The sequence below is a fragment of the Enoplosus armatus genome, chromosome 6 (assembly GCF_043641665.1).
Source record: "Enoplosus armatus isolate fEnoArm2 chromosome 6, fEnoArm2.hap1, whole genome shotgun sequence".
NCBI classification, from domain to species: Eukaryota; Metazoa; Chordata; class Actinopteri; order Centrarchiformes; family Enoplosidae; genus Enoplosus; species Enoplosus armatus.
The window spans coordinates 18,241,252-18,254,860 of record NC_092185.1 but is presented as its reverse complement, the minus strand read 5'-3'; the positions used below and the strand labels follow the sequence as shown (position 1 = coordinate 18,254,860).

General features: G+C 43.5%; 1 protein-coding gene across 1 annotated transcript in view; it reads right to left on the bottom strand.

Annotated features, from left to right (window-relative positions):
• Positions 1–7,365: 7,365 nt before the first annotated feature.
• mrpl23 (mitochondrial ribosomal protein L23) overlaps positions 7,366–13,609 on the bottom strand; it is a 33,075-nt gene continuing 26,831 nt past the window's right edge. The window contains exon 5 of the mRNA XM_070907641.1: positions 7,366–8,390. Within this exon, the coding sequence (XP_070763742.1) occupies positions 8,226–8,390 (165 nt within the window). The 3' untranslated portion in view covers positions 7,366–8,225. The remainder of the gene's footprint in view (positions 8,391–13,609) is intronic.

The following is a 13,609-nucleotide window of genomic DNA, read 5'->3' as shown; positions in this document are numbered from 1 at the left end:
CAGTGGGATTGTCTGACGTAAGCACTGCGCAGCTGAGGGCTGGCAGTGAAACGAGATGTAAGACAGGAGAGAAGATGCTTTAAATAAGAGCCAGTGGCCAACAGCCATTTAGACCAGAGATGAGTTAGATGAGTTGTCTCATCCCTCCCTCCTAATCCCCAAAACCAAAACCTATAGCTTCTAAATCTCACTCTATTTTTCTCCCTGTCCATCTGTCTCTCCCCAGTTCACCTTCTCAAATATTTTCCTAACTACTCTTCCTAACTGCTCACTGCTTTACTGCTCTTTTACCCTTCTCTCACACCTCCCTTGTACATTAGTCACGAACGTGCTCGATGTTTGTGTAACTGTTTGTGTGTGAACAATAGGGGTACTAAAACCCAGGCAGTATTTTTGCAGCTCCCCCACTAGTCTGACACATTTGACAATGAGAGCAGATCTGTGTTATACTGTAAACCACAGCATTCTCAGACCTTAAAGAATCTCCCTTTTGGGTTATCTTATTAGCATGTACTGTGTTAGCCCTGTACACACATACACACACACACACACCATCTCCACCACACCCACCACGTTACACTCTGTCTCCATCGGGATGTCAGACAATTAACCTTGAGGTTCTGCTGCCTGGGTGACATAAAGAGATTAGCAACCCTGGTTCGATTGTGCGTGATGAGAAGAGACTTGTGTTTAAGTACATAAGATCTCACTGCTTGGAGGAAATGAATACACCCGATCTCCGAGGCTCGTTGTTCTCATGGTCTCTCTTCCTCCCCTGTTGTCTCCTGAACCGTGCTTCAAGTCAGAGTGACCTGCGGGCAGGCGCAAAGCAGTGATAGACCCTCTAATCCCCATCCAGCCCACCGTGCAGCCAGGCGGCAGCTGGAGCACCGAGCAGGTACATGAAGCACTGGGACCAGCCGGGACTTCCAGGAAGTTCAGCATCAGGGATCAGTCTGTGTTATTGACTTGGCACAGCCTCCAGCCAGTACTATTCCACCAGCGAGGGGTTCACTGACTGCACAAGTGCACATATGTTTATGCGTGTATGTGTGCAGACCAGGGCTCAGTTCTCTGTAGTCCAGATGGGTGGCCAGGCCCCAGTTGATTTCTGTTATTCTGTTATGATAATTGAACCCATTTGAACCATTCAATCCTTCTTTTTCTGTCCCTGAAACACATGCATACTGTATGCATCAAACCAACTCCCCGTCTCGTCCTTTGCTCGTCTTACGCACCACATATCACTATTATTAAGTTGTTTAAAATGCAAATATGTGTGCTGAACAGCTGGCAGAGACGGGGGACCACCCAGCCAGTGGAGGAGCATTGTGTTGATAGCAGATAAGCTGAAATGAGTGTCCGGAGAAATTCTTCCCCTCTTTCAGACAGACGGCTGTGCGTAAGCCTCACAAACACTATGCCACAAAAAAACAATGCCCGATAGCTCCTCCCCCTCTTGGTCGCCACAAACAAATCTTTCAGCGCAAACACAGATCAAAGACCCTGCCACAACCCATTTAGTGAGGAAAGGCTGGCAAGCGCCATCTTCCATTGTCAGAGCTTCTAATTGATGCTAATTGATGTTGTGACAGGAGAAGAGGGGAAGGATCTCTGGAGGAGCACAGAGTTGGAAAACAGCATTCAGCTTTTATTAAGCGCCAGTACTGCTGAAGAAACCAGAATAAGACAGGGCTGGCTTTACTGATTGATCCTTTGTGTTCCACCGAAAACCAGTGCACGAGCATGGAAGCAATAAGATGCTTCACGCAAACCAGACCAGGACAAGATGTTGACAAATTCTACAAACAAACAGCGGTGGAGGAACCACTCAGATCTTTAGCCCAAGTAGACATACCACAATAAAAAGTATTAGTTAGTAGTTTTCATGCATTATCCAGAATTATAATTATTATTTTTTTGTGTAACGAGCATTTAAAGCTGGTTGAGGGGGAGCTTCTTTATATCCTGTGGGGTACTTTCATTTAAAAGAATACATCCAATGTTATAAGATTACCATATGTTTTGTACATAACATTTTTATCTGCAAAGCAAATATTTAGTAGCTGTTTAATAAATGTAGTGGCGTAAAAAGTACAATATTTCCCTCTAAAATGTGGAGCAATCAATGAAAACTGGCAATACTCAAGCAGCGGTGGAAAGTAATTAAGTACTGTACTTAAGTAGAATTTTGAGGTACTTGTATTTCTATTTTATGCTACTTAATACTTAAACTTAGCAAATATTGCACAATTTTTATTTAACTGACAGTTATAGTTACATTAGAGATTGTAAATACACAAAACATGTGGTCATCTTATAAAATATGATGCATTGTTATAGCTTTAACAACCCAACAGTATATTACGTGTTTGGCATGCTACAATATTCAAATACTGTTTAAAAATTAAATGTATATTATAATATATATTTACTTTATACTTTAAATACTGTATTACATTAGATACCTAAAGTAGATTTTGCACTGTGCTGATAATATTTCTGCAACTAACATTTTAAATGCAGGACTATTTTCTTATACTGGAGTATTTTTAATGTGGCACTGCTACTTTTACTTAACTAAAGAATCTGAGTACTTCCCCCACCACTGTACTCAAGTAAAGCACCTCAAGATTGTTAAAGTACAGTCCTTCAGTCATAAATGAGATGCCATATAAGTATTTAACACTACTGTTGCCTTTTGCTAAGAACCTTGTTAATGAACTTCAGTTTTAAAAACGGCACCAAATGTATCTCAAAATGTACATTATACTGTTTATGTTATCATATTGAATCACATTGTTTTCAATAAACTGCGCTAAGTCAACATGTGTAATCACGGTGTAAAGACTGAATTTGATTTTGTTTGTTAACAAAAAACTGAAAATTGCACAGAAGTCAGTGTGCTGACAATAGACGTTCATCAGTCGTACCTTCTAAATATTAGAAAACACTTAATAGCTTTAATAGTAAAGCCCACTGATTCTTTGAAATCTAAGCAGCAATAAACAGCCGGTCCACATGTTTTCTACAGTGTCCGCCTTCAGTTGTTGCCCCTGGCTCTGACCCAACAAGTGTATAGATGTAAGTACTGTATGACCATGTACACACACTGAGGGGCCACATCGGGGTACATTTTATGTATGTGTGAGTGGTTCACAATGAGGCATGAACACGAGCATCGTGTGTGTGTGTGTGTGTGTGTGTGTGTGTGTGTGTGTGTGTGTGTGTGTGTGTGTGTGTGTGTGTCCAGTAAATTCTTGGAAAAACGGAAGAAGTTAACTTTTTTTATGTAAGGGTGCATACGGTACATGGACTCACACTAAAGCAGACACACATGCACATACTGTACATACACACACTTAGGGGGTGACAGAGTGCATTGGCTGAGCTCAGATGAACCAATGGCAACCTGGGGAAGGAGGAATGTGTATGGCGCGAGTCCAAGAGAGACCGTCAGAATCCTCAGCAGGCAACCCCGGTTGTCTTAGTGAGCACAAGTGTGAGTGTGTGTGTCTGCACAAGAGGCTGGTAGGGGTAGTAATTGTGTAACTATATGAGTGTGTGTAATTTTACAGACAGTTGGCGATGAATTGTGAGAATGTATGCAACAAAGGCTTCAATTTAAACCTTCTTTTGTTATTAGATGAAGCAGACTAAAATCTATATGAAGCGCTCTCTTTCTTTCTTTTTGCACACAGCCATCCCCTCATGGGGTGGGCCCAAAGAACCTTATCAGCAGCATTACTGTGAGATGCTTGATCTAAATTGCTTAACAGCTACGGGATGCAGTGGAGCATCTGTAGGTGAAGAGTTCCCATGCAAGTGGGCAGTTACTACAGCTAGCAAGGAGGAGATCTGGCCCCTGGGGAGGCTAGAGAGAGTCAGGGACACTCACTATAATGCCACTCATCCCACTAATCCCAAAAATACAGCATGATGTCATGCAGATTCCAGGCGTGGACTGCAGTAGCAGAAACAGGGTCATATGTGCACTTGACTAATGCACAACTGAACAAGAAAAAAAAAAGATAGGGAGAGAGGAGTAAGGAGGGGAAAAGGAGGAGAGTGTAGGGCTGTTTAAAATATTCAACCCCCCTTCCATTAACTAACCGTGTAGGGATGGGAACACGACCTGCACTGTACGTCTCATGAGAGAGGGAAAAAAGAGGGAGGGAGAGAGAGAGATGGTGCACTGTGGGAGTAGACCTCTTTCATCCAGTAGCCCTTGAATCCAGCTCAGCATTTTCTCAGTGATGTCATCTCTTTTTCACTCTCACTTCACCCTCTTCACTTTCTCCCTCACCTCCATCTGCTCTCTCACTCCATCCTTCCTGGGCTTTCTGCGTCTCGCACGCACAAGCTCGCACCCCCCAACACCCCCCCTCTGCACTTACAAGACGTGTAGTGCATTACAATATACAATGCATCTTGTTCAGCACACATAGATCCCTATAAATCTGTAGCTGCCTACAGTCATCCCGAGTTCAGCTGAAATAGGATGTGTGGGGCTCACCTCGCCTCGCTTTGCCTGCATACTTCCCCATCCCTCCATCCTCCCGTTCCTTCACACTCCAGCCACACAGCATCATCTGACAGGCAGGGAGAACACTGTGTTAACAAACAGGGAAATGGCTGCCAGCTGCATGGACAGCGCCGGACAAGGGGGGGCACATTGTGCTTGCAGCTTTTTATTGGGTATGAAGAGAGGGGAGAGGCATGGGGAGAACATGGAAGAGAGGAGAGTGAGAGGAGGAGTGTATGTAGCTCAAGCACCAAAAAAAAAAAAAAAAAGTCTTTGAAGCTATTTAGCAGTCATTATTTTTTACAGCAGCAGAGTTGGTGCAGAATATTTACAGTGTTACAGACAGGTTTGGCCATAATGAAGAAAAATAAAACAGACTTCTATGAAGCTCTGTGAATTCAGGTTTGAGCCCTCAGCAGGAGACAGTGGTCTGACCGGTCTCTGCCAGCAAGGACTGGTCTGGTCCGCTCCAGGAGCTCCAAACACCTGCTTACATATACTGTAGCTCCTCCTTAAAGACATTCATTGTATCACTGACCTTATTAATATATTTCTTAATATGTTAGTAGTAGTTAGTTTAATAGTTCAATATGGTAATTTATCAATAAACACACATTACTATCCAGTATTTCTATTCAGAAGTGCTTAAAAGTGCTTTTTCCCTGTTCAAGACGCTGACCATGTAATTGCAATGTCCCTGATTCGAGTCTGGCCAGGGACTTTTGTTGCATGTCATTCTGCCTCTCACCTCTCTGTCAAAAATGCCAGAAAAGGAGCTGCAATCCTTCTCAAACTCTACCATACAACTTTCATATAAGGAATCACCTGGAGGACTGGGGTCTGGTTTGGCATTTTCTGGATCTCCTGCAAAGGACAGTCAAGCAAATGGGAGAGTCAGTGTAGCAAATCAATTCAAAAGTGATTAAATATGTGTGTGTTGAAATATCTGTCATGTTTCTGACAATGATGGCCTTTGTGGAGTCCTGCAGTCTGCCACACAGTTCTCACGTCCCCTTTTTTGTAAAAGACGTCAAAGTCAAAGGGCTGCAACATGAGGAAACACCTGATGGTCCTCAAGTTTGAGTCTTACTTGTTACATGTTCTGCAGTCGGGATGATGCACCATGGTCTGTCTTCAAAGTGTATACAGTGAGATGGAGATCATCTGGCTCTCCCTCCATTGGAGCAGATAACTGGACTCCAGCTTTGCCACGGGCCACTTTTCAGAGGTCCGGCCCGCCTCCTTAACCCTGTTCGTACCTTCTGGAGATGACTCAGACGTTCCTTCTCAGCCATCACTGAAGACAACAACATCATCATGGCAGAGATCCAGCTTCCTGCGCTGCTGATCATCTGAAATGCAAGACTTCTGGTGATTTTTTAACTAGAAACCACAGTAACAGCGGGTATTCTCAACATATAAACCGTTCATGTCTCCCAAATCTTCAGCAATGTGATTTGGCACTGCCTCAGAAGTTTTAATGTAAATGGTGCATTTTGAGGTCGACCGGCGTTCTCTTCTGGAAAGAGAAACAATCATCTGTTTTATTCACATCCAAACACTACGCAATTCTGGCAGGTCCTCCACAGATGTTATCACTTAAAAACGAAAGTCTATCCTTCTTTAGCTCATGTAACATTTTTATTGATAAGAATAATATCCCAAATTATCTTGTCAGCAAAATGATCATCATGGGCGAAAAATCAAATCGTATCATCTTCATTTTATTTCCAGTAGAGTAAAAATGATTTTGAGAAACACATTACTTCCCAAAAAAGTTTAATCACTCAGAAACTAGTGTCGAGACAATATCATGTACGTCTCGATCTCTTTGACTATGACCTCATCTATTGTTCTACTCCTTTCACCCCTGAATGTTTTTCTGTTGTTTTGCTTTTTATCTGTTAATTTGTTGTTCTTGTTTATTTGTTCTTTATAGAAATCTAAAATGACTAAGAGACGTTTATCTGTGTGAGAAAGAGATGAGCTCATTAACCAAGTTAATGTCTGTGAACCAAGTTCAAAACACTACAGAGTAATATTCAGCACCTTCATGCCAGTTTGATGATATAAGGAATGGCTGCAGAAGTGTGTGTACCGGACTTCTCAGCAAGGCATGGGGTATCCCATTGACAAGGAACAGGATGAGAACAGGGACAGATTACTGCTTGGCAAACACCAGAACTTGATTTCCCAACTTTCATGTGGGGTCCGTTCAGGCGGTGAGGAGAGCGAGAACAGGAATTTCGTCTCCCTCTCTGTTGGTTAAGCAGCTGTTTCTCTGGAGGTCCAGACTGGGCAACAGAGAAAGAGAAGCAGCACAGAAAGAGCAAAATAAAAAAGTGGCAGACAGAAAAGAAAGAGTGGCTGTGTAACAGGAGGCTTGTTTTGTTCCAAATCAGATTGCTTTATAGCGACGCAGGGGGCGAGTTGTTCCAGGCAGCAGACAACGGGCCAACAGGATCAATATTGACATTCTCCTTAGTGATAGCCGAGTTGGCTGGGTGAGGTCAGGGACTGGACCTTTGTATTAGCCAGCCAGCATTAGTGGTCACGGCTGGGGGACACTTACTGTAACCTTGGCCTCTCAGCATAATGGAGGGTCTGAGCGAGCCCAGGAGAGGTCCCTCCCCTTTATGGGCCTTATTACCGTAAGAGAGCTCAGTCCTCCAGTGGCCCGATTCAAACACAGATCATTACTTTGTCAAAACAGCTACCAGACCACGCTGGCACACGCGCAGGCCAGCTTGTGTGGCGAACACAGTCTCGAAGTGCCAGTTGTTGAGCGCAGCAGTCGTGGGAGATGAGGCGAGGAGAACACAAGAAAAAAGTAAGCAGAGCACTTTTGGACAAGTGACCGTTTATTGGTTCTTATTCCAACAGCACTTACAATTAGACAGATTCACTGGCAAGTCCCGCATGCTAGGCAAACACACACACACCAACACTGGGTACAATCTACTCATATGGCAAGAGGTGCTACCACAAAATAATAAAACACTCCAGCAAATTCCATGTCGTTGCTTTGCTGAAACAACATCTCAATTGTTGTTTACCTAAAGTGGTCAATTAATCCAAGGCAAACTCATAAAAGAGGAAAGGATGTGGGTTGTCCAGGTAGTCGGATCCAACTGGCTGAGAGTCAGGGCTACTAGGGATACCACAATATACCACTCCCCAGCGTGGCAGAGGAAGAGGAGTACAGGAGAGGGACAAGAGGAAGAGGGACAGCAGCAGAGGAGACAGAGACCAGAAGGAAAGGAAACTCAAAAGAAGAGGAGACAAAAGAAAGAGGAGGTGCAGGAGTAGTGGTGCCAAAGAGGAGGAATAAGAGGAGAAGGAGGTGGAACAGGAAGAGTGGGAGGAGGAAGAAGAGGAGGTCATCTGAGGTGATGGAGATTCTGTACGGTGGGCTGGTTTCATGAAAGATGGAGCCGGGCCACTCTCCTCCTCCTGTGATTCTGTTCTGGCTCGGGTTACTGGACTGAAGCCTCGCAAACTCACTCACTCACACACACACCAAACACATGTCTCCAGTCTCCCACACACATGCTCATTCTTCTTTACTACACACTTGTGAGTGTTTCTTACAGAAATAGAAGTGACATCACAACAGTCGCGTTGTAAATCAATACATGGCGCTCCCAATGAAACACCCATGCACACATAGGAGCACAGAGTTGCCGGTCAGTGGGCTGTCTCAGAGTCCGAACCACTCAGTGACCCCTCCTCTCCTGGGGTCAAGTTTCTGCCTCTGCTTCTCGTCCTCCATGAACTTCTCCTGCATTTCCTCCATGGAGCCCTCCGACGACGTCCGGTCTTTTTCCGGGAAGATGTCAGGGAAGGTGAACGTCTGGTCCTGGGCCTGCAACGCAAAGGAGAAAAAAAAGGAGAAGAATGAGCAAAGAAACCATCATGTTCCTACAGAATAACGAGAGGAATTAGTTGTTTTCTACTTCTTCTACTAAATCATTTCACAAACCACTATTTGGTGCAACAAAAAAACTTACCAAACTGCATTTTCCTAAAAAAACATTTCCATTTCTTTGCAGAGAAGTGAGACACTGATTTGGAATTTAGGACACTGTTTCTCCCTCTATATTCTTCTTCCAGTTACACAAACGCTCTCTTTCTCTCTGGCATTCAATTTCTCCAACTCTCTCCCACATTTAATCTCTCATCTCTCTCCATTTCTCTGGTCTTGATTTATTCAGAGGGAAAGGATGGTATCCATTATTTATTCCATACCAACCCATCTCTGGCCATGGCTAATGCATCACTGGCCCAACTGTAGTCTGTGTCAGGCCACCGTAGAGTACAGTACAGTACACACACATGCATGCTTGCACGCCTGCACACCAAAAAAAATAACAGGTCAGTGGGTGCAGGCATGCACACATATCCATAGCCTATCCCTCTCAGCCTCTCCCATGGACACCTGGCAACAAGAATTCACTGTTATCAGTCTCAACTGGAGTCAAATCATCGCTATCCTTAAATGACTCGACTTCATATAAGGCCGGATCGGATATTTTGAGGATGAAACTGCACTTACATGTGTCACTTTCATCACTGTGTGTTTGGATTTTGGGCAAACTGCTAATCCTCACAAATGTTCACAGAGTGATTAATGATCACTAACGTTGTAGTTTACACCAAACAACAGCTTCCACTTCATAATGACAAATAGTCAAATGTCATTATGTGACTCATAAACTTCTAAATCATTTTATATAGAGGCCTACCACTATAAAATGAATTGCTTCCATGAACACATTTGTCAATCAACTATTCTGTTTAAATATGTGAAATATTTTGTTTGGGGTCAGTGTGTAGGCGTTAAGGAATGGTCTGGCTCTGATGTGAACGCTACTTTGTCTGTCTCCAACCCCCAAAATACCGAGAGAAACATGCATATAATTACCACATAGCATGGTTTAATTCCCAAAGGGGGAGACAACATGAAGCTCACTCAGCCAAAGATGCAGAATGGAGTTGGCTTTGCCAGACTGGGAGAACCTACAGCAGGAGTCTTGGGTATTATTACTGTATGTTTAGACTTATGCATGTGTGTGTTCTTCAGGCAAAACTGACTGAACTTGGGGAGGAAATGCAAATGAGTTGCTAATCAGAGTCCCTTAAAGTAAATAATAATTTTAAAAAAACAGTTAAAACTACACAATGCTATATGTATTATTACATTTCGAAAACTGTCACCTGTTTATTTCGAAATAAACCCAATAAATTACCTTCTTTCTATAAAAGCCAAAAACAATGAGCCCCAATAAACTGGGAGATTAATCAAAATTTATTTTCAATTATGATTTTGGCTTCCAACGATTATGAAACCAAGATGATCAAGATAAAACCATTATTGTGCCACATTGTGTTTCACAATGATGCTCTCGTTTTGTCTTGTGTTATAAATCCAGCGGACCCTGGTGCGCTTTCGCCCCTCCCTAAAACCCCAAACTCACTCTCAGCCAGCCTGTGGCATGTTTAGTTCAGCTCGAGCCAAGATGATGGAAGGAGAGGTAAAACCAATTCAGCTGTTTGGAAACACTTTGGTTTCAAGGAGTCCGACGAGGAACAACAACAAATACTGTGCAAGATTTGTTACACGGTGGTGTCTGTACCACAAGGCAATAGGACCAATTTGTTTAATCATCTGAAATTCAATCACAAAGTGGTCTAAGACCAAACAATAAAGGAACAAAAAACAGAGACAAGAAAGCCCCCTTGACTTCTTTCACCGCAACACTTAAAGTTCAAGGAAATCCACTGTTAAAAAGACTTTTTTTTTTTTAAACATTCAATAAATGCATGATGTTTCCAAAGTCAATGAGTAGTCATGTTAAATAATCGTGATCTCAATATTGACCAAAACAATCGTGATTATGATTTTTGCCATAATCGAGCAGCCCTATAATAAGCCACTGTCTGCTTTCTTTTTATTTGTTGGAGAGACCGCAGCCACTTCCCACCAGTATTTCTTAGTTACTGACTAATCCTAATTTGAGGTTTTTAGTGAAAAACAAGACACCCTAGTGGGAGAGACTGGCTGGGTTTTAGCCTACAAAGATCCAGAGGTCATTGCATTGAGATATTAACCACAAACCAGTCTTTATGTACGTGAACTACAATCGAGCCCGACTTGTCCAATCTGACAGTACTGGCATGACCAGGCACCTAACTACATCCAACCATCCAAAACACAACTATTATGGAAACTACTATTTTGGTATGATACTTTACACAGACTTGAATTCATGTTAGTCTCTAAAACCTGGCCATTTGAGTCTAAACTCTCTGATACCAGCTTTGAGGAGCAGCTAGAGCAAAACATGCACAACCTTCAATCAAAAGAAAAGCCACCCTGTTCTTGTGTTCCTGTCTTGCGGCAACGCCTGTATTGCAAACTACAGGAGGTTTTCTAGTGAGTGCAGTAATGCAGGAAGAGAGACAAGAGTGCAGACCCGGTGAGGAGGAGAGGGCTTAGTCAGGCACAGGCAGGGAGCTGCCAAACACCAGAGAAGCACCTGGAAACCGACGGCCCTGCCAAGACCCTGAGTGTCTCTCTGCACTCGCACACACTGCCATCGAGGAACGCAGAATCCAGAACTCAAACACTGAACCAGGCCAAGGGCAGCTTGCTACAGGAATAAGAGGAGGAGCGGGAAGAAGGAGAAGGAGGCAGCAGGGATAAAGTTGGGCCTGACGATATGAGGAAGCGACTGGAAGAGAAGGAGGAGGAGGAAGAAAGTAGGGGTGACGGAGGAAGGGGTCTACCACAGCGCTATAAACACCAGACCTGGCAACGGGAGGAACAATGAAGCAGTGAGCCAAACAAGACTTCACCTAACTTGAACCAAACGTTGTCGCATGACAATTCCCAGTTATAAAATGCAGCGCTGGACACCTTGTGTATACACATGGCGAAGATTAATACTGACCTCAGAGAGCGCGATTCACAAAAACAACAAAGCCCCGAGATTGAAGTCAACAAAGCACTGAGACTCGTTAAACAAGTCTTATTGTTGGCAGCGAGCCGCACCCTGCGTGAGTGTGTATGTACACGCAAGTATGTGTTTGTGTCAAGCGTCTGCTGGACACATTTCCGCAGTGAGAGAAAGTGCTGGCTGAGAGCATTCATATTTTTGTTTGAAATATATACATCGCACCACAGCAGAGGCAAAGCCCATGTCCCCTCGGTCTCCCATGTGCTCCGAGCCAAAACGATCTTTCCTGTGTCTGTCTGCCTCTCTCTACTCGTGTATTTATGGGTGTGTGAGAGAGAGAGACAGAGGGAGTGTGTGTATGAGTGCATATTGAGTGATTTATGGAGAAGGCCGCGCCTGGCCAAAAAGGACAAAAGTGGAGAAAGACAGTCAGGCATTATGTGCCTCTGAGGGGTTTTCTTTCTGTTACCTGCTGTGCTTCCTAGACGACAAATTGATGGAGTGGATATTTTCCCTCACTCTGCCATCATCTTCACCATGCTCCCAATTGAATCAAGCTGCCATCCAGGAATATTGGGACGAGGCCCCACGCTGCTAGTGATGTAAACATACTCCTCTTACGCACATGAACAACCCATTACACCCACAGTTTCCCTCTCAATTGGAAAAGAAGGAGAAACACTGGGGGGGGGTTAAGAGGGGAAGGCAAATGTTGTCATTGACTCACTACCAACCGGTCTCACTTTCCCCATCTGTGTGTATGTGTATGTTTCCTTATTAAGCTCTAATTTAATGTCTTGTTCTGTTCCAGGAAGTGTGTATTTAGGGTGTCGGTCTGCCCAGTGTCACATTTGGGGACCCCTGTCAGTCTCAGTTGATTGGGGACACCTGTCAAATTAGGGGCGACAATCTGTGTCCCCGAACTGTTTTCACAGCAGTTATATTCAGAGAATGGTTTGTGTCTTTATTGGCATGCGCTGCTTATAGTTGGTGTAAGCCTCCGGGGTACAAACGTACTTCAGTGAAATGTCCACAAATCATGCTCATGTGGATACAACGCATGACAGTAAGACACAAACTCTAAGTAATCGTGTTTGCAGCCCCACAGGGAAGGAGGAGGGTGAAAGGAGAGGAGACGAGGCGAGAGACGGAAAGAGACACACAAAGGACAACTGTATTCTATCTGACTGACCTTTGCTTCTGATCTGTGACAAACTGAGCATGCGGTCGTAACTCAAAAACAGCCGTAGGAAAAAAAAAAAAAAAAAAGTCCTGGTGTGTGTTTGTGTGTGTAATAATTTCCCCTTCAGAGAAGAAAAAAAACAGAAGAATGTTGAAATAATGGACAAATGTGTGTCCGGCAACCTTGGAATGCATGTGAAAATCAATACAGGGAAAATGTGAAGCGGGTGACTCTTTTATTATTCATAAGCTTAGATTTAAGTATGAAATATGAAAGCCATAGTTGTTCTGGCTTGATGTGTTAAAATGTCTTTGATGAAAACAGGAAGGTGCCGGTGCACGGTGCTTTTCCGACCTGGAGCTGAATAGAACATTATGGCACAGTCAGCAGCTGAGGACACAAAAGGCTGATTCAACCTGCTGCTCTGAGAGTTAAAACACACGGGACATGACTGGACCGGACTGGGACCAGGACCAGCTGCAGGACCAGACATCGCCATGCGACAGATGTGATACACATCAGCATTTAAATGCCTCTGAATGGGCTGTACAGTAAGCGCAGAGTAAGAACTATGCTACAAATCTGAAAATACAAAACAAAAGGAGGCTTTCAAAGATGATTACTCAACCCCACTGTAGTAGCTTTGACTTAATTTTCCAATATCCTCAATCCACAGAATAGCCTTCATAGTATCAGATTTTATGTCCTCTGGAATGAAAGAAGTTTGGAGCAACATTTTATTACTTTGAAGACTGTTTAACAGCTGTAAAACTACTCTCGAGGTCAAATGGCGACTTCCATTCAGATAATCTAGACAACTTAAAAATGGAATCCATCAGAAAATACATTCTAACCACTCTTTTACGACCTGAGATCAGCCTTTCTTTTGTGCTCTCTCGAAACCTCGAGCACCTAGAGTTATTGTGAGGCTAAATAAGATGT